Genomic DNA, 27,422 nt, shown 5'->3' with positions numbered 1-27,422 from the left:
TGGAGAATTATACTCCAACTGGCATTTCCTGGTGTGTTGTCCTTTCTGATTGTAGACATACCCAAAAATGCTCTATTGTGTTAACCCAAAGAGTAGGCTGCAAAACAATCCGGGTGAGTCTAATGAAAGCTTGGCAGCAAGCTTAGTGAAAATTAAGTGGACCTAAAACCCTTAAATAAGTTCTTTCTCTTTTAGTAAGTTCTTGCAGTTTGGTTTTGATGAAGATCTGGTCAATTGGGGATTTTTAAATGTATTTACTGTGGGCAGGTACTTGAATTCTCATTGAGTGAGACCGAGAAGGCAGAGCGAGTGTGCGGTCGCTGCCAGCTGGGTCATGTACCACTGAATATGCTGCATGCTGAATTGAATTTTGACTTTTTTTAAATGACTCAGTTAACTATGTTCCCAGAAATGTACTGAAAGAGGCCCCAGGCCTGTTCTTTCAAAGCATTGCACCCTCTTGCTCCCATTCTCTGGAGTTTTGCTGCTCTTTGAATTATGGTGTCTGATCTCTATTCCTCAGGACACATGATTCAAACCCATTCCCTTGTTTGAATGAGTTGCTCCCAGTGGATGACCCTCAAATAGAAAATGATGTTTCCCCTGTGAAATTCCTAAGTTTAAATTCAGTGTTCTTCATATGGTCAGTAACTCATTGGTGGATTGCTGGCATAATTTATGGAGTTTTGCTGTCTGCAAAGTAAAAGTAAGTTTCTCATGGTCCTCAGGGAAGATGCTCAGAAACCCATTCCCTAGACTATGTTGGACCAATTGACAGAATCAGATGAAGCTCTTTCTACTTCCTTCCAAGTGACTTGGATTAATACTAGGGTTATTTTCCATACCAAAGCCCAATTATATGATGGCAGGTTTTTAGTAATTGGGCCCTTTGGATTTTAAATCCTCTCAGGTCAGTGCCCTTGAGGATAGCCTTCAGTAGGAAGAACTCTGGAGCTTTGCACAGAAGGTAAATCTGATTTATGGATGGACACAGCATTACGTCTCTCACAAATACATTATGAATGGGCCTTATACATTTTCTAACGTACAGATCAGCTCCCCTTGGGAAATTATCCCTCATCCTAATGGATTACACCATAAGAAATTCTTTCCAATATTCATCCTAAATTTTTACTTTTCTTAATTTCATTGTATTGATGAGTAGAGATCCCTATATATCCTTTTGCCTACATCTTATACTGTTTCTTAGGTGAGGAGTATCAGGCTAAAGTTTGTAAATCACACAGTTCTTCAACAGAGCCCACTAAAACAGTAAAAAGCAACCATAGATAATAAATAGATTATTTCTGCTCAACATTCATGCTATACTGGGGCATAATGAATATACCCTGAAGTAAGTAGGTAAACATTTTTCTTCTTAAATATGGGAAATTACCTAAATGGCACTCAACCAGAATTTCAATTGCTTAGTTGCTAAAGTTAGAATTGTTTCTCTGCTTAGAGAGAATACTGCCTAGTGTTGGTTTCTTTTTTCTTTTTCTTTCTTGCTTCTCCTGACAACCTCTTGCTACATGATGCTTCACTTCAGACTCTGAATCTTTGCTTCTCTGGTAGAACTGCATCTGGACAGGCCTCTTCCCTGGACACAGAAGCCTTGAAAATGCAAAGACCGGACCCTCTACCACAATGCTGCACTAAATCTGGGATTGCACTCATTTAGGAAAACTCACAGACTGTAATAGGACCTCTAATGGAATGGCTGGGATCAGTAGGTGACGGTGGGCTCCCTCTCTACCTGTGCAGAGCACCCATTCTGCCCCGGGAGGGGACCCAGCTGCCATTCCCTCCCCACCCTGTCAGGAAGAGTACACACAAGGTCTATGTTTGATCTCAAACAGTTCAATAATGTTGGAATAAAATGCATATTTCACATCTGTCCTGTTAAATGCCTAAATCACAATGAATACTGTTTCTTGATTTTACTCTGTGCAGTGGAATTGATGTTCCCCCAATGAATTGAAACACTGTCTCAGTTGCAAATGGCCTCTTGAGGTAGGCAGCCAGGCTAATCCGAGTCTGTTTCCTGTGGGTAGTTTAGGATCATATGTTTCCCTGCTCTCCTGTGTTATATCTCACCTTCAAGATTACTTTTTCACTCGTTTGTTCTTTTAATCACCCAGCATTTATTGAACATGAATATGGGCTGCACAACAAATGTTAACAAGTATCATTTTAAAAGATCATTATAGGTAACATTCTTGATAATTACTTAGAAGATATACTCTGGGCTCTCAGAAAATAGGAACTGAATAATTCTGTCTGAAGAGCTTCCCGGAGTAGCTGGTGGTGAGAGAGAAGAGCAAAGGAAAAAACTGAGCCATGATAGGGAACTGTGAGAGTGCATGGGGTCAGAGAAGGACTGGTGACTGAGAAGGCACATGGAGGGCACAAAAGGATGAAACGGCAGGAAAGGGGGCGGCAAAGATGATGGTAGTGGTGGTGGTGACAATGACTACAGGGACAACAATGGACTGGATTGAATTCCATGATCAGGAATTTAAACTTTAACCTAAGCACAGAGTAGTTTCCATGTAGAGCAGTAGTATGAGTATGTGTATGTGTGTGTGTCTGTGTGTCTATGTCTGTATAAATCCATATGCATACATATAGATGTACATCTATAGACATATATGCATGCATATATATACACACACCTACAGATATCATCTTTTAAATATGTCCTGTCATTCCAACCACTCACGAGTGGTTGGAATGATAGGACATATTTAAAAGATATATAATTAAAAGATATATATATATATATATATGTATGTATATCACAGAAAAGAGGTTCTTTCTCTCTCTCCTTTTTTTCTCCCCACTCTTTTTCCCAGAACTGTTTTGGAACAGTGTCACTGAAGAGCTTTCCATTAGTTTAGCCAAGATTGGTCAGAAGTGCAAAGAAATGAATTATACAGGACAGGAAAAAAGTTCTCCCCTGGTCTTTTCCTTACCAAAACAAAGGTCAGGGTAATGTAACTCAACAACAGTAGGGACTACTACAATTTATTAAACAAATAAGTACACTCTGTATGTATGGTATATACTTAGTGGTGATAGGCATCATGCCATTTAATCCTCACAACAGCCATCTGAGAGAGAGACCCTAATTATTAACCACATTAATAATGAGAAATGAAGTCAATGAGGTGATAAGGCCAAGGCTCAGAGGTCAACTCACCCAAGATTACCCATGTAGTAGATAATGGAATTCAAGGCCAACCAGTATGTTCTGGGGGAAGTGCTCTAAACAGCTGTGCCACACGGTGTGCAGGCCAGAAACCACAGCCTTGGTGTCTCCTTAGAAACTCTTTATGCACATCCATTTCCAGGTGGAGTGAAGAGACATGGTACACTGTTGAAATGATGGTGATCTTTAGGCTTGTTTTACTGTTGTGCCTCTCTCTTTGAGCCAAAAAAAACCTTACAAGGAATTTACACCTGCCTTTCTCCTGGTCAGGGTAGTGACACAGATGAATCGGATGATATATGAGAACATACTTTGATCCTTGCAAAACCCTTTATGAATATAGCATCTGATGATAAATCATTCTGTGTGTACGTAGGAACTCGACAGTGAGCACATCTTATAAGCAGGACAGGTATTTTGAGAATTGGTGTGGTCCCCTCGGGGATCAGCCTCTGGAGTAAGTGTGCACACAGCCCTGCCACACCCATGGTCAGGTACCCAACAGCATCTAGGCCCAGAAGGCACCCTTCCTCATCGTCCTGTCCTCCCCAAAGTACCCACCAGATTTTTTTACCAAGTGGAAGCACAGCTGTCACAATTAATGACCAGCTGTTTTCTTATTTTAACAACGGCTATTAAAACCCACACACCAGCATTATTTCTGTACTATTTCCTCAGTAACTTAGGTACCTGGTTCTCAAGCTTTAATCATGTCACTGAACACGGTCTCTAAACCTGAGCCCCTCCCCTTCCCCAGGTCACTGCACAGAGCAAGTGCTTGCCACTCGTGTGGCAGCATCAGATCCCTGCTGGGTAGACTTCACAGACAAGGCAGGAGAAAGTTAGATGTGACTCAGGTGAAGCTTCTTCAAAGCCATCTTGGGCAAAGAAGAATGGGGCTTTGATGTAGACTTTTACTATTTCCAGAGCAACTCAGGAACAGAGGGGAAAACACTCTTCAGCACTGTCCTCCTTATCACTACACTTTCTTATGCAACTTACAGGGGAAGTCCATTTGAGGGTTCCTAGAGCCCCAGGTAACTGCAGACTCGGTGCCTCCACCCTGGTATGGGATGGGCAACTGCTGGGCCATCATGCTACATCCATTTTGCCTCATATAGGAAACCTGGGCTGATTTTTGTTGTTGCTCTCTGTATATTTGCATAATTTTATATCCTGTGCAGAGTTCTTGATTTTGCAACAGCATAATAAAAAACAGTGTGAATTGGCAGGTTTAGGGGTATGATTTGCAGCTGGTCTATCACTTCCTATTACTGAAAGCTTCAGTATAAAGTATTATACAATTATCATATTTTACAGGACCTGAACTTGTATTTGCATCTGCTCATCTTTTGTTGTTGCTGTCTAAAAAATACTCTTTTCACATTTATTTTTTTTGTAGATGAATTGCCCAATGCATTCACTTTATACACTTTTTTCTTCTTCGTATGGTTCTGTGCTACTGAAATCAAAGCACCAAGGTCTAACTGACATAATAACAGTGAACATGATGAGCCCTTTGGACAGTTTTCGGAGATTGAAAACAATGACAAAGCAAATGGGACCCAGGGCTACAGTACATCTCTAACCATCCCCCTTCCACTCATTGGCATTATTTTGATTACAAGGCATATAGAAATCACAGTGGTTTTTCAGGTTGCAGAAAATTATTGCAGAAACTTCCTCTATTAATGGAAATTATTAGAGGTTGGAAATGGTACTCGAACAGCAAGAATGACATTAATTATGCAAAAAGCAGTCATATCTGGCAGTTGGCAAACATGCATTATTCTTCCACACTTCTCCTTGGGTTTGTGTCCAGCCAGCATTAGAAACCTAAAAGCTTTTTATTTTGGCAAAGTTTTCATAGCACTAGGACTTCCAGCGCCTAGATAAAAGATAATTTGGAAGGGAATCATGTTGGTGAAATTGAAGAATTCAGTAATGAGTTCTGTGTAGATGAATCAATGCCCAATTAAATGATTATATGAAATCCAACTTTAAATGTTGACTTTAAAAAATTACATTTTGAAGACTTTGAAAGTAAGATGCTATATACACATCTAATCAGAAGACTTTGCAAAGTCCTGTTACTTAGCCTGGTAGAGGAATGGAGTGTTCTGATTGATCTAAGAGTTTGATTAATGGAGAGTACTTAGGACAGGAATTACCTGTATGCTAAGAATTAGAATAGATTGCAATAACCTAGCTTATTTTCAGTTCATAGTCCTCTTTCTCTTTTTCAGCTTCTGTCTGCTCCTCAGGCTTGTTTTCTCTTTCCCTGTCTACACACCTTTTTCAAGGCCTATTTCTCTCCCACTGTTTTCATGTTTTCACCAACCTCACAGAATCTGTTTTTCTTACCCAGTACTTTGGCTTGTTCTTGTCCCTTCACAGCAGTGAATACAGCCAATCAGAACATGTGTTGCTTTCTTCACTCATACAATAAGCATTTATTGAGCCCTGGTGGTGTTTAAAGCACTAACCTCACCATAGGGAGAGTTACCAGAACTACAGAAGTGTGTACCCTGCCATAGGCACAAAAGTGCATGTCCAGGATCCATACAATATCCAATGAGATCAAATCATTGAGCATACGTGAAAAAGACAGATGAAGCTGGAAAGTTAGGTTGCTCTAGGTTACTGAAAGCCTTTATTTGCTAGTTGATAGAAGAATCATTCAATGGGTGCATGCATTTGATTTGGTTTTTCAAACCAAGTTTTGAAACAAAAACATCAACTTTCAGAATGTCATCTAATTAATTCTTCCTTTCTCCCCCTCCTATTTTCATTCATCTTCCTAAAACTTGAACTGTGTTGATATTATTTTAATCAGTTGCAAAAATAACTTGGTTAACATAAATTTAGAGCTAATGTGTATCTGATTCCAGCATGAATAGTAGCATTCATGAGTCTGGTAACTTTGTGAATCAAATAAATGCTACACATTTGAGGTAGCCGTTCAGTTCAACAATATTGATGCCCAATAGGTCCAGTCATTTATCCAATCAGAGAATATTTTCCTACTACTCTACTATTATTTTCAGCTTATAGAAATCTTCCCTCACTCTAAGCAATTATATAATTAAGGCTCCTAATGGTTCTGAGGTTTGGATTTATACTACAAATCTCAGTTTAAATCTAAATTGTAAGAATGTTTGTAGCTTTTCTTTTTTTAAGGTAAATGAACTAATCAGGACTCTTTAAACAAACGAGCTTGAAAGTGGCAGTCTTAATAAGAATTAACCATAGGACAGATGTTTTTAAACTTCCTTAAAAACATTCTGATGTGTGTTGTTTGTACTATTTAACAGGTTATGTTCAAAAAATAGCTAAGCCATTATGGAAGCTGATTCTTTCTGTTAACTGGCACTAAGTACATGCTTGAGACTCCTGTTCCAGTGACTCCGTAAATATTAATGAGCAAGATGATATGCCAGGCCTTGAGGATGCATTGGCTCAAAAAAAAGAGGCATTGTCCCAAATCTAATGAAGCTTATGATCTGATGTCTTTTTTAAACCAAATTAAGAGACTGAAACTGCATGAATACAGAAAAAAAAAAGTATATAATACAACCTATTTTTTGTAAAGAATAACTAAAATTACTTTTGCTATACCAAAAAGTAACATCATACACATACTGCTATATGAAATAAACATTGCCAGGCAATTGGTGTTCAGTGGTATGATTATGATGAACCACAAGTGCATTCAGAATGCTTGTAGGCTGTCATAATTTCCCATATTCCATCCCATTGCTACCATAGGTGCATTTAAATGTTCAGGTCTTATGTCTCAGTTCTTGTTAAAAAGAGCTGTCATGATCACTGACAACATATAAAGCGGTACTGAGAGTGAGAGGAACACCACTTTGGGGTCAGAGCTTGGCTTTGCCATTGTGTGACCCTTTGGCAAGTTGCTTCAGCCTTCCCTGAACTCCAGTTTCAGAGATGGAGATGGTAGCATCTATTATAACTTATGGTACTGATTGTAGACTGTTCCAGAGAATCATTTCTTTCTAGTACTATAATTGGGAGTGACCGGAACTTAACGACTAACTAAAATAGAAACACAAAGCCCTCTGAAAGGTTTAAAACTTTACTTACATTGACATTACCTTTATTTATGCAAGTATATTTTAAGTATACCAGAAAGCTTTAGTCAATGATTATCCTTTATATGACTTATTAGTATAAAAGGTATAATGTGAACATACTATTATGTCATTTTAAGATTTGGAAAACATTTGAGGGTTAATTTGTTTCTTTCAGGATGAGTAGAAAACACTGTCACAAAATACAATAAAAATGCAACAGGAGAGGAATAAATAACTCACATATTGCAACCAAGAAACAATTCAAAACCAAATTCAGTAAGTACTGGATACTAGTATCTAGTAATTAATGTAACGAGCCAAGACCCCCCCTAAATTCCTCTTTACTCTGTTCCTGGAAAATACAGGACAGGCAAGCAGATTTCTCAGAGAATGCTTTTCTTAATACCTTTCTTTCTTCTTTTCATCAGACCTTTGTCTTCTCTGAAGTAAAAGTTTATATTTCAGCCAGTGTTGCAATATCTATTTGTAGGTAGACAGATGGGGAAAGGAAATGAGATGGTGTCTGGCTCTCTGGCTCTTTAATTAAAGATGTAGAGCCAGAGTTTGCTCTTCATGCTTATTGGAAAGACACGTATGCACACACACACATACTCACACTCACACTTAAAGTACATCTGATACAGAAAGCCAAATTTGTAAAATTGTATTCACAATCATAGTTACTATGGTAACTGTATCTTAGGCCCAGACACAACAGAGCTGGGCGGGAGATGCCTGATTTTATTTTCTCCAAAGACAATCAGAAGAGAGATTATTTATGTTATCAAGATATGGTATGGCCCAGTGTTCATATAGCTAGTACCTGGGTGGTGCTAACATAAAATTTAATGCTGGAATCCCAATAAATGTGTTATAATTTTATAATGTTGCAGATTACTTTGCTGTCTTTGTCACTCAGCTTTAAAAAAATTTTTATGTACCTACATATATTTACTCTGTTAGTGAGGTATAAGTGGTTAACATAATGCAAGATAACTTTTATAAATGTAAGTTGGAAATAACTTCAAGATTTAACTCCAATTTGTTTTAACTCCAACATTTTACAAGGGAAGATTGAGAGACACAGAGTAGTTAAAAGGCTTACCAAGAGTTATTTTTAAAATATTCTTATTTGCCGTATTTTCTAAACTAGCAGATGTTCTCCACTACTCTGTAAGCTGAATACCCAGTTATTTAATGAAATTACTGAAATTAAATTAGAGAAAATAAACCCTTCAGAAATAATGGTTTGAAAGAGTGTGTGTACTTTTGCTTCTCTAGATAGCATTTTTGTAAATGCATATCTCCATCATAATATACTTTACATTGCCAAAGAGAAATAATTAAACAACCTATTTTGATTAGTTTCTTTTTGTTTAAATGGAGTATTGTTAGCTTGCTTCCAAACATGTTGCATTTTAATAAAATGTCTTAATATTAGAAGATACTCAAAACCAAGTGTGAGACTTTTTAGATGTTTTCATTGTGTCGATTCCTTTAAAACTCTTTCAGCCAGACCCATAGCTAGGTAAAAGCATATAGTTAAAAGAAAGCTCTGGAAACTGCCCAAAAATATCTGTCATGGAAGTTGAAATGAAAGACATATTTCCTAAAATGGTATCTGAATTTTTATACTTTGCATCTTAATCTGATGATGTGTCTGGCAGCATGAATCTCATTTTTTTGTAATGGATCTGAGTAAGACATATTTGTAAACGAGGATGTTATGTATAGGTGAATAAGCTGTAGTGCAACTTTGAACAGCCTTTCCTTCACAGCAGCTTTTAAATTTCCTACAGAAAATTGACTTAGGGGACATAAATTACAACACTGGCAAAAATGTGTCCTAACCTGTAGGAACTGGAAAACATGTTAATTTTGAATTGTTTCTGCTTTTTTCATCAGACATTTGCAGAAAATCTTGTGTGATTTATTCTTTTATTTATAATGAATTGTTAAAAAATGTTTCAAAGGGCGTTAAATCTTCCCCTCTGCCATTAATCTGCAAATGGGAGAAACGGGGGGCTAAATGGCCTCTTTAGTATATTGCTTTATGAAACTGCTGATTCTAGCAATGCCAGACTAGAAATACATACTAATTTAAGGAACCCTGAATGTAACCAGCAAGCTCCTTGCTTTTGTAGAGAAAAGACTAATAGCTTTATTTTAACAAGGCTCTTAACACCCCAGCCGGCAGTAGGCATTGAGTGAATGAAACTGGGACAACTCCCATGGACTAAAAGCATCTTAATTCAACATTCCTCCTGAACACCAAGCCGTCCTGATAAGCTGTCATAGGATGTCATAATCCAGCCAGAGACACTCACCGCTGCAAGGCACACCAAGATCTAAGCTTTGCAAGTTGTTTTGAATAAGCTCTCTGAAGTTTTACTTTCTGAACTTTATTAGTAGAGAAAGATAAATATATCCAAAATCCAAGCATAAGTTCTAACATTACATTGTTGTGGAAAAGACTAGGTTTCTGTTGTGGCTTAAGTTAAAATTACTTCTGTCAGATGTATATTTAGGTCATTCCATTAAAAAAAAAAAACCTGATGATACTGAGATGAAGGGCTTAAAAAAATTAATTGAATCAAAGCTGCTGACCTTATTTTTTTGTGATGAGGAAAATTACCTAATAAGGAATTCTTCAGGCAGGAACATTTCTGAGTCTTGTTGCACACAGAGTGAAGTGAGAAGTGAGCTTATAAATGCCTGTGCCTCTTCTCCTTCCCCTCAGTCTCTCCTAAAATGGCCTGACGCCCTGAAGACCTAAGTACAACTTATAGTTCCTGTGTCTTTGGCAACCCTCTCTCTGCAATTTCCTACCCTCAATTCACAGCTATGTGCAAGAATCTTTGTCTCCAGCACAATAATCTACATTGTCACCATTTCTGATGGGGATCTTAAAAGTTGATCAACTCACAGGAGGAAATTATATAAATTAAGATTTATCCATAAATCAGATATTATATAGCCATTAAAATTCATGTTTGTGAAAGATGGCTAATAGCACAGAAAAAGTGCCAATAATAAATAGTTGGGGGAAAGCTCTATATATGACAAAAGTGCACAGGCAACACAGTGAAGCAAAGATAGTCTTTTCAGCAAAAGGTGCTAGAACAATTGGACATCCACTTGCAGAAAGAGTGAATCTACAGCCAGATCTTATACCCTTCACAAAAATCAATTCAAAGTAGATCACAGGCCTAAATGTAAGACACAAAATTATTAAACTCCTGGAAGATAACGTTGGAGAAAATCTAAGTGACCTTGGGTTTGGCAGTGACTTTTTAGAGATGACACAGACATCATGATCTATGAAATAAAGAATTGATGAGCTGAAATTCATTAAAACTAAAATTTTCTGCTCAACAAAAACACTGCCAAGAGAACAAAAAGGCAAGTCACATAATGGGGGAAAATATTTGTGAAAGACGGATCAGATAAAATATTGTTATCCAAAATATATAAAGAACTCTTAAAACCCAACAATAAGGAAAAAAACAACCCAATGAAATATGGTCTAAAGACCTTAACAGACTCTTCACCAAAGAAGATATGCAGAAGGCAAACACTCATATGGAAGAGTACTCCACATCATTTATCATCAGGGGAAATGCAAATTACAACAACAGTAAGATACCACTACACACCCATTAGAATGGCCAGAATCTGGAACAGCAACAACACCAAATGCTGGTGAGGATGTGAAACAATAAGAACTCCCATTCATCATTGGTGGGAATACTAAATGGTACAGTCAGTTTGGAAGATAGTTTGGCAAACTAAACATACTCTTACTACACAACCCAGGAATAGCCCTTCTTGTTATTTAGCCAAAGGAGCTAACAACTTATCTCCCCACAAAAACCTGCAGAGGGATGTTTATAGCAGCTTTATTCATAATTGCCAACACTGGGAAGCCACCAAGTTGTCCTTCAGTAGGTGAATGGATAAATTTACTGTGGTACATGCAGACAATAGACTATTATTCAGTGCTAAAAAGAAAGGAGCTATCAGTTCTTTTGATATTCATGAAAAGACGTGAAGGAAACTTAAATACATATTACAAGGTGAAATAAGCCAGTATAAAAAGGCTACAAACTGTAAGATTCCTACTATGTGACATTCTGAAAAAAAGGCAAAACCATGGAGACAGTAAAAAGATCAATGGTCTGCAGGGGCTGAGAGAGAGGGAGGTATGACCAGGCAGAGCACGGAATTTTAGGTCAGTGAAAATAGTCAGTAGGATACTATAATGGTGGATATGTGTCATACGTTTATTCAAACCCAAAGAATGTACACCATCTAAGAACACCCTCATGTAAACTCTGGGCTTTGGGTAACAGTGATGTGTCAGGGCAGGTTCATCATCTGTGACAAACATGCCACTCGTGGGGGATGTTGCTGACAGGGACGCAATGTGTGTGTGGCGGCAGTGGCTGTACAGGAAATCTCTGTACCTTCTGTCTCCATTTTCTGGGAATCTAAAACTGCTCTAAAAAATAAAGTCTATTAAAAGAAAACATTGCAGTTGCAGCAATAATGGTTGGAGCCATGTATTAGCACCAGGGGTGTTGTTGCTAATATTAGTAATATCCTTTCCCTGATAGGCCTCTGTTTCTTTTACCAAATCTTGACATTTACCAGAATCTTGACATTCCCTCTTTATACCTCCTTGTAGTTCACTTTTCTCTCTCCCTACTTACAGTGCCTTCTTCTGCTACTCCTTTGCCCTTCTCCCCGTAAAAACCTCCTCCTCATTTATATTCATGTTTTAGATGAAGCTTCCACACCCATGTGAAACTGTCTTCAGCTCTCCCAGGTGGACTTGGGTATCTGTCCCTCGGTTTCCTACTGCCTCCTTCCTCAGACTGACACCACCTGTGATCTCACTGCACCGTAATTGTTCGCAGGCCTGTCTCCTCTATACTCAAAGCAGTGAAGAAATCCAGACTCTGTTCATTGCTTAGAATATAGTGCTTAGCATAACATTGGGGTACAGTAAGAGCTCAGTAATCACTGAGTGATTGCATTAAAGAAGTAATAATAATAGAGAAGCACATAAATGTATAATAATTGGTGACGGAGTAATTTTTTATGTAAAAGCATGCCACCCATCTTTGGCCTATGTTCTGCCACATCCATGAAGTCTTTGTGAACACCATCAGGTGTCATCTGTGTTATGTTAGTAACAGCCTGAACAGCATGGGATCATACATTTTCCTACATCATTCTTTAATTATTTCATTCCTGATGCTTGTTTTCAACAAGACTGAAATGTCCTTAACGATAACGAGCATCCTACATCTCATAGAATCTGGTATGCAGGGAACTCACCAGAAGAACAAGACATAGGGGTCCTCCCTCCTAGAGACACCAGCATGTTGCCTGCCGCTGTTAGGCCAGGCTGAATCTAGGTAACGGGGCTGGAAGTATCAACTTGGAGTTTTGCCACCGCAGAAGAAAAATTAGTTGTAAAAATCTAGAGCCATACTAGAGGTTTATAAGCATGATGTTGTTCCAATGACCACAATCAGTAATGTCAGTGTGGTTCTGGTGTTCACGTTAATTTCTTCCTCCATAAAAAAATAGGTTCAAAACAAAACAGAGAGGAGTGGCTCAGGACAATACTTCTATCATTCACATCTTTTTCTGTGCGTTTTTTCAATCCCCTGTCTTCTAATACCATCCTTCCCTCTGGTCTTTGTTAGAAAGGTCGGTGGTTTAAATCGGGGCTTTTGTCCTAATGCAGAGAATTCTCGGTCCGTCTTGCTCCTCAGCTTACCTGTGCAGTCTTCATCCTTACCTAGAGAGTTCACTGGGCTTCTGCCTCTCAAATAACTCCAGCCACTCCTGTCCCATCACCTGGTGCATTTCAAGAGGTTTGGTAGGACACATTCTGAAGGGCCTCCTGTAGTAAACGACACCAGGAATATTCTTTCTTACTCTAAGTGAGTGTGTATACTTGTCTTACATCACCTCCTGCAACAAGCTGGGATGGTGGTTTCATAGTGAGCTGGGATGTTGGATAGGAAAAAAATTACTTGCAAGTTGAGTACTACCTAGAAAAATTTCCCCTGCCAACCTTGACCCTGTTACTGCCTGTGTTTACTAACAAGTTCTCCATTCACCCTATTTTAGCAGTCCAGGTTTTCTACTTACCCTTCCATGCCCAGTATGGGAGGGCTGCCCCAGCACAGAGCAAGCACGTGCGTGGCCCACAAAACCACACATGTTGACATGAACAGGTGAGGAACCCATCAGGCAGGAAGTGCTTTTAAATACCTGTAGTTTTCATCCTGTTTTTAGTTGCTCTGATAGATACAGAACAAATATATATAAAGTCTTCACATTCACCGAGCTAACATACTTTATTGAGAACCTACCTACCAAGGCCAGTCACCACCCTTCATGGTCCCAGAGGCTGGTGGGCGAGACCTGAAGAGAGGCGGCCACAGGAAGCACATAGGAAGGGACAAAAATAACAAAAACCAACCCTAGATAGAAGACAGTTAATCACTTCTCTGTGGCAGTTCATAAGGGAGGGAAATAAGTGAGGTTCAAGTGAGAGAGGGTTTTGTGGGAGCTGTGGAGTAGACAATTTGTTGTCACCAACCCCAGAAGGAAAGGAAGGTCTCATGGAAAAGGTACTTTTAAAAATACAGCCCTTGTCACGTCAGAGGAGCATAAGGAAATATGGCGACTAAATGTATTATGAGATTCTAGAACAGAAAAGGGCATTAGGTAAAAATCTGAATAAACTATGAGCTTTAGTTAATAATATGTCAAATGTTGAGATTCATTAATTTTAAGAAATGTACCACATTAATGTGAGATGTTAGTAAAAGGGAGACCCTTTGTACTATCGTCTCAATTTTTCTGTAAGTCTAAAGCTGTTCTAAAAACCAAAACCTATAAAAAAAAAAACCAGTCTTGCAGCCTACAGAATATCCCTGGCACGGTGACAGACTGGAGTCAGTTTGACAATGACCCTTTTTTGAAAGAAGTGACTTTGTTGTTAAATGCTGTGTTTGTGGCTTGATCATCAGTTCCTATAATGATACTGAGTTCTTGCCTGCTTTTCCATGTTTGATTTTTGGCAGGCAGCAGCAGCATTTGTACACTGATTATGATTGTGAGATGCATTGTCAGTAACCGGAGTGTATAATGGATCTTCATCTCTAATTACTTTTCTCTCCACAGGTGTCTGGAAAGGGTCCAGATGGGAATGCACACAACCTCCGCTTTGAGGGAATGGAGAGACAGTACGCATCCCTACCCAGGTAGATCACTGAGGGGTCACCCCTCACCAGTTTGCCTGCAAATAAAGGCTTTAGAGAAATCTGCATGAAATAGAAATCGAGCTTTAAGATAGGGAATCTGTTAACTCTGCCTCCTACCATCTGCTGCAACCCTAATGCCATCCTCACAACTGTGCTAATAATTGAAACACTTGTGGGTTATTTTTTAAGGGAAGAAAATAGTATATCATTGAAATTGAACATGTCAGCAAGAATATTGGATATTGAATAGAAATCCTAAGCCATTGCTATAAAAATGTTATTGAACATCCTGCACCAAGCTAGAGACAATAAAATAGTAAACCCTCTGTCTAGGAGTTGCCCATGAGGAAGGGCAAGCCAACCTTAATCTTGAAGTTTCACGTGGGTGTTAAAAAGGCATGAAAGAAATGTGAACCTGGGAAGGTTCTTTGCTTGATTTGGAACCTGACCATGTTCTCCAGGCAATAAGCAAATGTTGCCAAGATGCAGAGATACTGTGGGGAGAAACAGGTGCGTGGGAAAAGTTCACCTGGCGAGTCTGGCCTAACATGATCCACGCAGACTGTAACTAGAAGCCCTGAAAATGGGATACAATTCTTAAAGGTCTGTGCTCTTATCTGTGAGATGAAGAACAGTATTAGTCTGCTATCAGTAGCCCATGACAAAGAGGAAAACTTGCCAAGATTACAGGTGGTGCTGCTACTATGGGAGTTAAATGAGAATGTGAGAATCATTTGGGGGCAGAGAGAGTGTGAGAATCATTTGGGGGCACAAAACAAAGAGAGGCTAATGTCAGCCAGGAAACTGAAAATGCTCCAGAATATCTTCTTTTAAAAAGAGGGGGAAGGACCCTATACAGGTTCTTTATCACCGAAGCTGAGTTGTTAAAGGGCTAACTCAGACCTGGAGTTACCATTTTGAGTTACGTGTTGGCTATACTTCTGCATGTGAATTTATAAAAATAACCTCCAGGATATTACAACAGACAGAGCCCAAGTGACCGTCTGCTCTCATAAATAATTGTACGTTGCTTTTCAAAAGTACTAAAATCTCAAATCTAGCAGAGGACCAATTTTTAACACCATTTGGGCAGGATACCCAAAATACAGTATTTTAAAAGCTTCTATACAACTGTGTTTTACTTATCTGCCTGTTTTCTTTTTTTATATGTTGTCTCATAGTTTTCTCCCATCCAGGATTTCTTTCCTCTGTTTTTCCCTGGCCTACTATTTTGTTTTCATTTTAAAAAATGGAAGCAGTCTCCAAAACTTGTTTTAAATATAAATTTTCTGGCTTTCAGTTGTTGAAGTGTATGGAAATTGTGGTTAAGGCAGATGGAAAGTAGTATGTTCTCATGAGAGAGAAGAAAAAAAGGAAAACTGGAAGCAGTTTAATGTCTTCCTGGCGAACTTGCACTCAGACTACGGAAATGGATTTTTTTTGTACAAATTAGACGCACAGAAATAACATTAAAAACTCTATAAATTTCACTCATTCATTCAGCTCCATATATCTGTTGATCATCTACTATTTATCAGGCCCTTGGAATCTGGAGACTGGAGACACAGTCCCAGTTCATCCTTAGGACCCTACAGTCTGGGACAGAAGGCAGCAAATAAACTTTTTATGACAGAGCAACCAAGGCTTAGATTTGTAATTATTAGCACAAAGTCCTCTGAATTTCCAGCTCCTGTTTATTTTTACTAATCAGCCCTGAAATGCTCAATTATGGCTGCCTCTAAACCAGTGTATTTTAGGATAACACAGTGCAGAGGGAGTTTTCTGACACAGGTAACGCGTGTGTACTGCTGTGGCTCTGAAGCTGTCGTCACAGGTTAGGAACTGACCACATCCTGCCAGCCCCAAGAGTATCACTGTAGCTGAAAGGGAAATATGCCAGACTGAAAACTATTTTGATAAACAGTCCACACCCACCTACACACACACACTCACGCACACACACACACGATAGAAATTATTAGCTGCACGTGCCAACAGACCTTTGTAGCTACCTGGCAACCAGAAGTAGCCATGATGGAGAATCAGTAGGATTCAGACAAGTGTATGAGAGGTTCCTGGTGCTGGTGTTTAAATGCAAGAGCACAAACTCGAGTTTCTGTCTCAGTATCTAGAGGGGAGGTACAAAGCACTGTCTCCAATGAGCTCCAACCCAGTAGCAGGCAGGGTTGGGGGGTAAGGGGGCTCCATATTTATGCAACAATATGCCGAATGCATAGGCAGGGGACACACTGCTGCCTTCCGAGGAGATACACAGAATCAGTTTTGTGCACTGGTGACATTTGGTTTTCTACTCTTCCCCGCCCTGGGGATTTTACTGTCCACTTATATGAATCACACCAGCTCCACTGCCGTCCTGCTTTGCCAGGGGAGCGAGGCGAGCACATCTCTGCAGTCACCAGATCCCCTCTCTGTCACAGAAGCAGAGAGCTTTAAAATATTTATGGAGTTAAATTTTTAATTAAAAATAGGAATAATTCTATCTACAGGAAGTCAGTGGCCAACCTTATAAGGGATTTAATATGCTACTGAGTGATTTGGTTCCTCCCAAAAGCTCACGGGAGCTTTTAAGATAAATTCAATAATGTTGATTTATATACCAAATTTGGAGCCATAGACACAGAGAGAAAATGCCCCCCAGTGCAGGGAGCTGGTGAGTTGCCTTGGTCAAGGGGCACCCTGCTATGCTTTCATGGAACTCTGTCATCTTTAAACTAGGCCTGTGCAACCTGCTGTCAGGCTAAATGACAGTTCACAAAATGAAGCCAGAGCGGCAGGCGGCTCAGGAAAAAGACAATTCCTAGCACTTGGTAGTTATGAGGTTGCCTAAGGCTAAGGGCTAAACGATGTTAAGTGTTATTGTTAAGCAATGTTAAATCTTCTGCATCTGAAGAAAAATGACTTTATTTCTTTTCTCCTGAGGGTGTTGTTCAGGAAAGCAGAGCATAGTTGTAATACAACCTCATTAGCAAACACCAGGCTTTTTTACCAGAGCCAATGTTTTACCATCCTGTCCAGCCCCCAGTTTTCTTGGGTAGTAAACAGAATGACATCAGCATTCCCTTATTCTTGCCTGGCACAAATTAGTACTCACCCTGGGTGGGTAGGGAAATGGCTATTTCTTAGGCTGATAGAATAGGTGACCATCTGTGTATATATTTTTGCAAACAGCTTCGTTCTCACTTCAGCATCCCAGCCTCTTTCAATTCTCTCTGGCCCCATCCTGATTCTACAGACCTCTTCGTGGTCAGCCCCTCCAGCAGCGAATTCTGCTTGTTCATCTCAAGCCTCCATCATTCCCGCCTGCCCATCCCTGGCCCCGTGGGATCCCATTATCCCTTCTCTGCAGATGGCTCAGAGCATCAGCACATGATGGTGCTCTTCTGGGCTTGTGATCAAGTGCCGAGTCCCACGGAGTGAGCCAAAGGCCCTACATCTCTTCTGTGGTCCCACAGACATGGGTGGCGAAAGGTTACTGCAGGAACCCATAAAATTTCATTCATTGTTTCCACTGCAAAATTCACATCACCCAGCCCCAGCTGGGCCCCTGCTGCTGTCTACTCCCTTGGCTATCCCACAATGGCCATTCCGACCCTCTTCTCCTCCCATAAAGTTCTGCGAAGATGACTAAGTCACCCAAGCCCAGTCTCTAGACATGACCTCACTTCCTTCCTGTTATAACCTTGAGACGTTCAGCATTAGCACCCCAACTCCTGCTCCCTACAGTCCAGACCCAAGATGTCTTCACTAACATGCTTCCTTGAGGGGAGACGATGAGGGCATAGACTTGGAATGAGGCTGTAACTGTAGCCCCTGCTTTGTCACTTGTCACCTGTGTGACCTTGGGCAAATGATCTAATGGCTCCAGGCTCAGCTTTCTAATCTGCAAATCGAGGATGATATTAGGGCCTCTGTGTAGTGCTGGTACAATTACTAAATACAATAATACAAGTAAAACCCTTAGTGAAGAGCCTGCCTGACATATTTTGAGGATTTTTTATATTCTTTCTTTTTCATTTTATCCCCAGGGAAGATGTGTTCCTTTCTTTAACCAGCCAAACCCGTGCAACAGAGCTCATTCCCTCTGGCTTCTCAGGGACCCTGGGCCATCAAGTGTCCCTCTCTCGGCTGCCCTTTAAGCCCTGTGGCAATCGCTTCCTCCCCTGCCTCCTCTGGAAAATGCCTCGGCGCAGCCACTCGGTTCTTTGAGAGTCCCGCAGGGTGGGTTAGGGGCGAGGGGAAGGACCTGTGGTCCAGACAGTCAAGGGTAAGAGGGTAACAAACTAATGTGATCTGAGTGACACACTGGGCTAACGGACATACTGAGAGACAGCACTTCTTCCAGATAGGGAGTTTCCCATAAGGGATGCAGGATGCTGATTGGGGTCTTGGCAAGAGGGGGCCAGAACTATGATGACAGTTCCAAAGTGAACCTGCTAACCTTCCTTTCTCATTCTTATTGTGACCCCAGTTCCAGCTGCCTGCTTGACATATCCATCCTTCTACCTCCAAGAGACCTCACAGTCCCCACACCAGGGCCCAAGGTGTAGCTCTATGTCAATTTTCTTTTGCTCCTCTTCCCTTTGTTGGGCATCTTTCCAGTGCCACTGAAATACCCTGGGTTAGATCATGATTCCTCACTGCCCCTTTGCACCCCCATTAGATTATAAACTCCTTGAAATAATGAATATTGTTTTATACCCAGCATATTCTATACCCATCACCAGGACCTAAAATCAGACCATGTATATAGTAGGTTTTTAATGTCTTTGTGTACATATGAGAATAGATTTGTTTTTATACAAGTAAATTATGGGAAATAATTCCTCCCAAGCTTTCTTAACCAGCTTTCCTAACCATTTGTTCCAGGTCTGGACTTCTAAATAGTTACCTCTTACTGAGCATTTACTGTGTGTCAGGCACTGTTTCAAATGCTCCACATCTACTGACTGACTTAATGCTCACAGCAGCCCTGTGGCTCAGTAGCAACCCTATGATCCCCATTTCAGAGGCAAGGACTCAGGTACAGAGAGATTGAGTAAAACTGCTCAATTTCCACAGCCAGAAGTAGCAGAGCTAGAATTTGAACCCAAGCAGTCTGGTTGCAAGTCTGTATATTTAACGTCTGAGACTGAGGTTATTCAGCTCAGGGTAAGATCCCAAGTCAGCAATTATCACACTCCCTTGTATTATTTCCTCACCTGCTTGTCCTTCTAACTAAACTGTAAGTTCCTTTGAGGACAGGGACTATGTCTTATTCATCTTTGTATATGACACAGAACATTACTAATATACAGTAGGTAATACCTTTCAACCACCTCTGTAATGCTGTCATAAAATCAATTCTTTTCCTGTTCCCGTGAGTCCTTCCTTGAAATATGAACAGTTTAATGTGTAATTGCCAGATGAACATTAAGCAATATACTTTGCCTACCAAAAAGAGAATGCAGTTTTGTTAGAACACTCTTGAGAGTTGAAAAAGTGGTATCTGCAAATTGGTGCTTTGATTCTTTAAGATTAAGAATGATATCTACCCAGAAGAAAAAAAAAATGGCAATCAGTTTTCTGGTGCAAATCTGCATGAGCTCCCCCAAAGAGAGAGAGCTCATCCCTTTCCCAGGACGGACTCAGGACAAAGTCCTGCTCAGGCTGTACTTGGCTACCAGTCCTGACGGTGCTCTAACCCGTATTATGTAAGTTATTTGAGAGGGGAAAAATCATCTCTCTGAACATCTTGAGCAGCTTTAACTTCGCTGTGTAATGGGAAGCAACGTACTAGAACTGATTCTGGGTAAGAAAGAACAACTTTAGAAGGAGCAAACAGCATATGCTTGCTTCCTCAGAACCCAAAATAACCTCGCTTCCTAAGTGTGTTCCCAGTGTTTTGGTGTTGGGTGGGATTGTGTTCAGAGCAGAAGAATACACCATGAGAACATACTTCCGCTTGCGACGTTTCAGTTGGTTCATTTTGTCAGTTTCAGGCTGTCTCATCTACATATGCTTTCCCCATCCCCAGGAAGGCTCCAATCGCAAGTGCACAGCTAACTTTGAAGCTTATATGGTGTTATATTATATTATATTATCCCTGAGAGCATTTTGTCTGGGCATCCTCTGCATTCCTGTCATTTGCATCACTGCTTAAAGATACTCACCCTCTGATTTCTCTTGTTTTCTCCCAGTTTTCTTCTGCTCTGCTCACAACTACTGAATTCTCCTTTGCCAATTGTGCATTGTTTTATTTAGCACTTAGTGAATAGATGGCAGTGACATTCAAGTTCTGCAAAGATTTCCACCAAAGCCACAGTTCTCGTCTAGATCAACTAGACAGTGATTTAGTGAGTTCAGTAAAAACACAAGCCATCAGCCCTTTAGGTGTGTGTGCACATGAGCTTGTGTCCGGTGGGGGTTCGGCCACGTGGGCCTGTAGAAGTTGACAGTCTCTCCACTGCCTAATGGAGCCCTTCTTTCTGCTACAAGGCCAGGTTGTCAAGTAAGATGCTTCACAAGAATAGATGTGCTGGGACTGCAGGGAAATGTTCAGCCAGGGTTTGAGGCCATTTCAGCTAACAAGTACTCCTCCGCATGTCTCTAGACAGGAGCCTGTTGCATTTCATCTAGATACGGCAAATCATGGCCAGTCTCTCAGATGCCTTCCTGGTGACCCAACTTTATCTGGGCATCCCTGTCTTGCCGTGAAAAGCCACCTTTCAGTGGGCATGGCTGTGATGACCACTCTGATTTTGAAGGCTGAAGGACTTGTCGCGACTGTATCTTGCACATCCACATACGACAGAGTTTAATGCCTTTTGAAAGTCAAGGAAGCTCTGTTACCAGGCCAGATCAAACTTCTCATCCTTGCTTCTCAGGCTCCCTATGAAAATCTAGCTCTGCTTCCCCAGCTCTAGAGTTAGCTGCCTGTTTGACTGGCCCCTCTGACACCAACCTCACTCTTAATGCAGAGGACAAAATGATGAATTAGCAGCAATTTAATTCTTTGTGAGATTAAGATGCCTCCTCTGTCAACTCAGACTTCCTGAAAAATGCAAAAAGCCCCAGCACGTAATACCGCCTTAAGATGCCAAACAGCTGAGATCAGGGGGTTAATGCTACTGCCATATCATTTTTATGTCACTTAGTTCTTCAGAAAAAAGTCCATTTTAATCAAACTTTTCATCATTTCCTCATAGCCAATATATCCTTGATGCCAGTTAGAATATTTGATACTAATTACTCAGTTGAAGGCCTCGATTATGAGTTTAGTTAGTATATTAGTGATTTAAAACCATTACAGTCCCCAAAACAGTCTTTACTGGATTAATGGACCACATATCTTAAATTCCATAGAATTTTACTTTTCCTTCATTTTCCATAGAAAATTTATCTAAACTATTATATATTTATTAAGTACTCTTTGTAGAGGAAGGATACATGCCTACTCTTTGAAGAGCACCAAATCTGATATTACCTTGAATTTGAAACATGTTAAACTTGGTAAGCTATCATGTTTTCCCTCCTGCACATACTTAAAGGAATCTCAGCATTTATTTCCCACTTCTCTAGCCAAAAAAAAGTTATTTTGTGCCGAGGCAGCTGCTTAATCAAAGTGTTGTTCTGCCTCTAATTTCTAATATTCTTTGATTGTTCTTGATGTTTTCCTACTGTCTTATCAGCCCACCGTCTGCCTCCAAAAGCTCCTTGCACTGGAATTACCGTGGTGAGTGTCTTGACCCTGCTGAACTGTTCTGCACGATGCAGCACCCTCACTCTGACCCTGCCTCCCTCTGTCTTCTGTGTCTCTGCAGCCATTCACTTCCATCCTTCAGCCCACCTTCCTGGGTTTACTGTACACAGGTTTTGTCCTGATGTCGACCTACTGCAGGCAAAGACACTCTGAATAAACCACATGTACTAGTCCATTATAATATCTGGTTTGAATGTGTTTGTAAGGCCTGTGCTTTCTGATTATTTAAAATGGTATTTCATCACTTAAATATGCAGATGTCTTGGATAAAAAGCCATTTCCTCCCCAAGTGGTTGAACATGTGATACTATTCAACAAGAATAATTAAAATAAAACCATTAAGTTTAGCTTCGATTTTTATGTATCAAAATTTGCATGCAGATCATTTAAAAGATGTCGTGTTTGTTCCTAAAGTAGCCAATTGTATTTGAAAAGAAAATCAACCTAAGAACAGTTAAGGCAAAGGAAATAAGGGGAGTATCATAAATGTGTTGAGTGCCTACCATGTGCAATGTAAATACAGTCTCATTTCGTCTTTACTTCCCACCTGGGTAGTAATTATGATGCTCATTTTGTAAAAAGACAACTCCACCCTCAAAATGGCAAAATCTGAATCAGAATTCAAACTGTTCTTTCTGTTTTCCAAGGTTTCTTTTATTTCACTTTACCATACCACTAACCCTGACAAGTTAGGGAGAGGCTGGAATATATCAGCTTCTTTCTTGAGTGACATGAGTTCATGCGAAGGAAGCTACCTTAGACCATATTAAAAATACATCCGTGTTCATTGTCTTTTAGAGTTCCGGACAGCATAGAAAATGTTGAAACCTGCAGGAGGTGAAAAAGGAATAAAGTACAATGAGACAAACAGGAGGGAATTTATGGGAAAAAAAGAAAAATAATTATGAAGCGTATCATTTTTGTATTTATAGCACTGTAAGTTTTCCTTTAGTAAAAACAAGATGGCCACATTTTCCTTACAGCCATTATTCTGTTCCTATGGGGATCATAATTCAGGATGTAAATGAGTCCACCTAGGGCCGTGCAGGCACAAGGGCTCATACCCACAGTGCTCTGACCAGGCTCCCAGACCCCAGACCGCACTCTGCACTGCCCTTCGACAGAAACACTTGTCACGGAGCACAGGGAGAGGAACCAATACTTGTTGAATATATACTATGCTCTAAGAACTCTGGTGGGCACTTTAAATATATCACCTCATTTATTTCTTGTAACAATCCTGAAATAAATTATTTTCCCTCTTTTGTGGATGAAGAAACTGAGACTCAGAGATGCAAAGTGGTAATGGCCAAAGTTGCACACGGAGTAAGTGGCAGTCTTTGGATTCAGTCCAGGTCTTTCTACTCTGAAACCTCCTGAATCTCTGTGAATCAAGATGTCTTGTGCTAGGCTGGCTGTAAACAGGTGGGCAGGAAGCACCCAGTGGCCGTCCTTTATCGAGGCAGCTGTTGTGGTACTCACCCCACCCGAAATGACTGCAGTATATAACTCTGGACATTAAAATGAGCAAACCCCTAACAGGCATTCAAAATTACAAGAACAGCAGCCATGAACCACAGAGCTCCCCTTGACATATATAAACACCTACCTCCTTCTAACTGAAATATATTTTAAACAGTGCTCTTTTTGAAAGACTGCCTCTTTGTAATGCTTATTGTTTAAAAATGTATACCATTTGGTTCCACTTCAGCAATTAGCACAGCCAGGAAAGTAATGTTGCCTCTTGCATGGTGTAGTCCTGGCATATCCTCAGGGGACTGTACTGAGAAGCAAATGCCAGATAACTGTGGAGGGATGGCTTCTGTTGACTGTTGCTTCAAGTCCAGAGAATAGAGCTTTGGCAGTCAATTACCACGGAGGTGCCACATGAGCCCATCTGTGCCCTGGATTTCATGTGACACAGGCCCCATAACCTCAGTCATTGTGCCAGGAAACACCACAGTCCAACTCCGGTATTTCTAGCAAAGGCAAACATTTGCGATACAAATGCACGAAGGGTTGGTACAAAAAAGAGCAACATCCAGAGTATCTTCTTGCTTATATTCCAAGCCTCCAATGAAGCCGAGATAGAAGTGGTTGGGGCCTACCCCAGGAGAGGGTTGTCCCACGTGACAGTAAGCAAAACTGAGCCTTATGGTTGAACATGGAATGACATGTTAAATAGGTAGGAACCTGGCAATTCTCACTGGCCACTCTCCACCAACAATACGCCCTGAGGAATGATTAGTAGCCTTTAAATTTGGCTATTGCTTGAAAGTGAGGACAGGGTGGTGACTGCTCAGATAAGGTTTTTGCCCACTAATTGCTTGCGTGTAACAGAGGCAATTGCAGACCCATTTCCAGAAATGATAGAGTCTGACAGCCTGGTTTTTGCAAGGTCCTGGGAAGAGAAGTAATTGTTGCAGTGAGGTTTCAGATGGAAAATAAGCAAGTTGAGCTATTTTAAGGAGTTTGCCACAATGAAGTTTTTCTCTTGGAAACTGTCCTGTAAAATCACGATTGGAGTTCGTGCTTGATCACTTTCCACTGACATGTTGGTGCCTTTGACAATTTATGCTAAATGGTCTAGACTGTGCAATACCCTTTTATGGTTTCTTTCTAACATCCAAAATCAGGTCCATATATAAGACAGAACTCCTAGCCAATGTTTGATGTGAGTATTTTCCAGAAGTGTGATGTGTAATGTGGCCAAGATAATGTGATAACTACCTTCTGTGGGTTGGTTATAGACAAGTCACTTATGTGACCACCTCATCAACAGCTTGAATTCCTCAGTTTGTCCTTTTTTTGGTTACTCCTCTCATATCTTATTCTAAAAAGCACAGACCTATCCTGAATTGTCCAGAGCTAACTGTGCAGCCTTATTAGCTAAACATATGAGCTAGAAAAGTCATCTACCCTTGCTATTTCTTCATTCAACAACTATTTACTGACTACCTACAAAGTTCAATACACTCTGTAGGTCTTGAGGATACAGTAAGCCCACAAGACACAGTCCCTGTACTAGGGAGCTTATACTTTAGTGGAGGAGATAGTAATTGTACAATCACAAAGAAAACATAAAATTGTAACTTGCCCATTATGAAAAAAAAAGGATATGTAATTCAAGAAAATATGATGGGAAATTGGACCAAATCAAGAGAGGAAGTAGGACTTGAGCTGTGATGTGAAGGAGGTTAGAGAGAAAAAATAAGGAAGATTCCAAGCAGAGAGCACAACATGTGCAAAGGCCTTGTGGTAGGAGTTGGCATGGTGAGCAGAGAGACTGAAAGAAAGCAGAGGGGGCTGGCAGAGACTGCAAGAGGAGAGCAGGAGGGTAGGTAGAAATCAGACCATGAGTGGTTAAGTTAAGGATGTTTGTATTTATTCAAATACTAATTAGAAATCATTTAGAAGCAGAAGGATGACATGGTCACATTTGTGTTTCAATTTTTTTTCCTAGCCACAGGGTGGAGAATAGCTTGGTGGGAGGCTGGAGTGGCTGCACGCCAGGTCGAAGGTGGTTGCTGTGTGTCGGGTGGGAGATGTTGGTGGTGCAGAGCAAGGGTGATGATGATGACAGCAGAGATGGGGACAGGTGGTAGAAGGAACTGATGGGCTTTGGTGACGGGTTGTATGTGAAGGTATGGGGAGTAAGTAAAGACAGGTGTTGAGATTGAATCCACAGACAAGGCATGGGTCGTGGTACCGTTCCCCAAGAAAGCAAATGCTGGCAGAGGACGAGGATGGGACGAGGGTCATGAGTATGGGTTGGGACAAGCTAGAGTCAAGGTGCCTTTGAGGATTCCAGTAGAAGACCCTGAAATGTATAGTAGAGGTGGCTCAGTGCATATGGGAACTGCAGTGGTTGATCCAGAATGTGAGGCAAATGTATATTCATGAACACTGAACAGAAGACGCCACTGTGTGTTGGGGTGATAATGGAATAAACCATAGAGGCTCCTATTCAGTACAAAAAGAGGCAGGTGGACAGTGCAGACTACACAGGCCTGGCCTCTAGTCTGTGCTTGTGATGTGGATTCACTGCCTATATGGACAGCAAAGGCTTATCTATCCCTGTCCGTATAATGTCATTCTGGAAATTATATGTTTCTCAAGTAGGAAGAATTGGTGACTTAATGCCATCTGGCATTCTGTGACTAAACATAGGTCTGACCCCAGAAAGCACAAGCATGAAGGTAAGAAGAAACAGTGGGAATCAGTTTGGTAACTGTGCTGTCCTTAGAAAGCAGAATATCCTTGTTCTTCAGAAATATGAACTAAAATATTAGGGGTGAAGAGGCATAAGTCATCATTTGCTCTCAATCGTTTAGGAAATAATATGTATATATAATAATATGTGTATGTGTGTGCAAGTATACACATGGAGAGAAAGAGAGGAGATGAGGGGGAAGGGAACCAAAGAAAAGAGAATGAGTGCTAATGTACAGGGGGTCCAGGGTGAAGAATTGGTGGATCTGGACAATGGCTATAAGGAGTTCTTTGTACTATTGTTGCAGTTGCAACAAAATGATAACAAGAGATAGTGGAATTTCTCATAATTTCCCAGTACAAACTCAAAAGTAAAAACTTTCCCCATTCTAGAGTCTTAGGCTCTGTTGGCCCCAAAAGCAGACCCTGAGACAGAGATTTGAGAGCAAGTGATTTTATTTGGGAAGCCATCCTAGGAAGCATGGGAAAGAGACTGAGGAAGGGAAGAGAAGAAGCCCAGTGCAGAGTGTGTTAATGAGCCAGTTGCTGCTGCTGGCTATGGGATCAGTGTGGCTAGGACCCTCTGGAAATAGTACGGAATGCTCTCACACCTTGTCCCACCTGAGGGGCAAGGCTGTGGTAGTATTTATCATCCAAGTCCTGTTTGTCATTGACTAAGGGTTGCTCCTAAAGAAGCCAAGTCCTCAGAATTTCTGCCTGTCCAACACAATGGTGAGAGGAAGCCTCAAGCCAGGAAACACAAATGCTTGGAGTAAGGCCTGTAGTGGACATTCAGGGCTGAGGAGCTGTGGGTGGGGCACAGCAGCCCTGCTACAACTAGTGAATGTGAAGCC

At 40.6% G+C, this 27,422-nt stretch overlaps 1 protein-coding gene across 6 annotated transcripts in view; it reads left to right on the top strand.

The window, feature by feature from the left end:
* Positions 1 to 27,422, top strand: part of PARD3B (par-3 family cell polarity regulator beta) — a 985,497-nt gene that overhangs the window by 919,142 nt on the left and 38,933 nt on the right. For all 6 annotated transcript variants that reach the window (XM_057503666.1, XM_036928150.2, XM_057503667.1 and 3 more), the window contains one exon: positions 14,518 to 14,597. In XM_057503666.1, the coding sequence (XP_057359649.1) occupies positions 14,518 to 14,597 (80 nt within the window). The remainder of the gene's footprint in view (positions 1 to 14,517; positions 14,598 to 27,422) is intronic.

Source organism: Manis pentadactyla, chromosome 6 (genome assembly GCF_030020395.1).
Source record: "Manis pentadactyla isolate mManPen7 chromosome 6, mManPen7.hap1, whole genome shotgun sequence".
Lineage (NCBI taxonomy): Eukaryota > Metazoa > Chordata > Mammalia > Pholidota > Manidae > Manis > Manis pentadactyla.
Note: the sequence above shows the minus strand (reverse complement) of the source record. Positions and strands in the feature narration are given on the sequence as shown.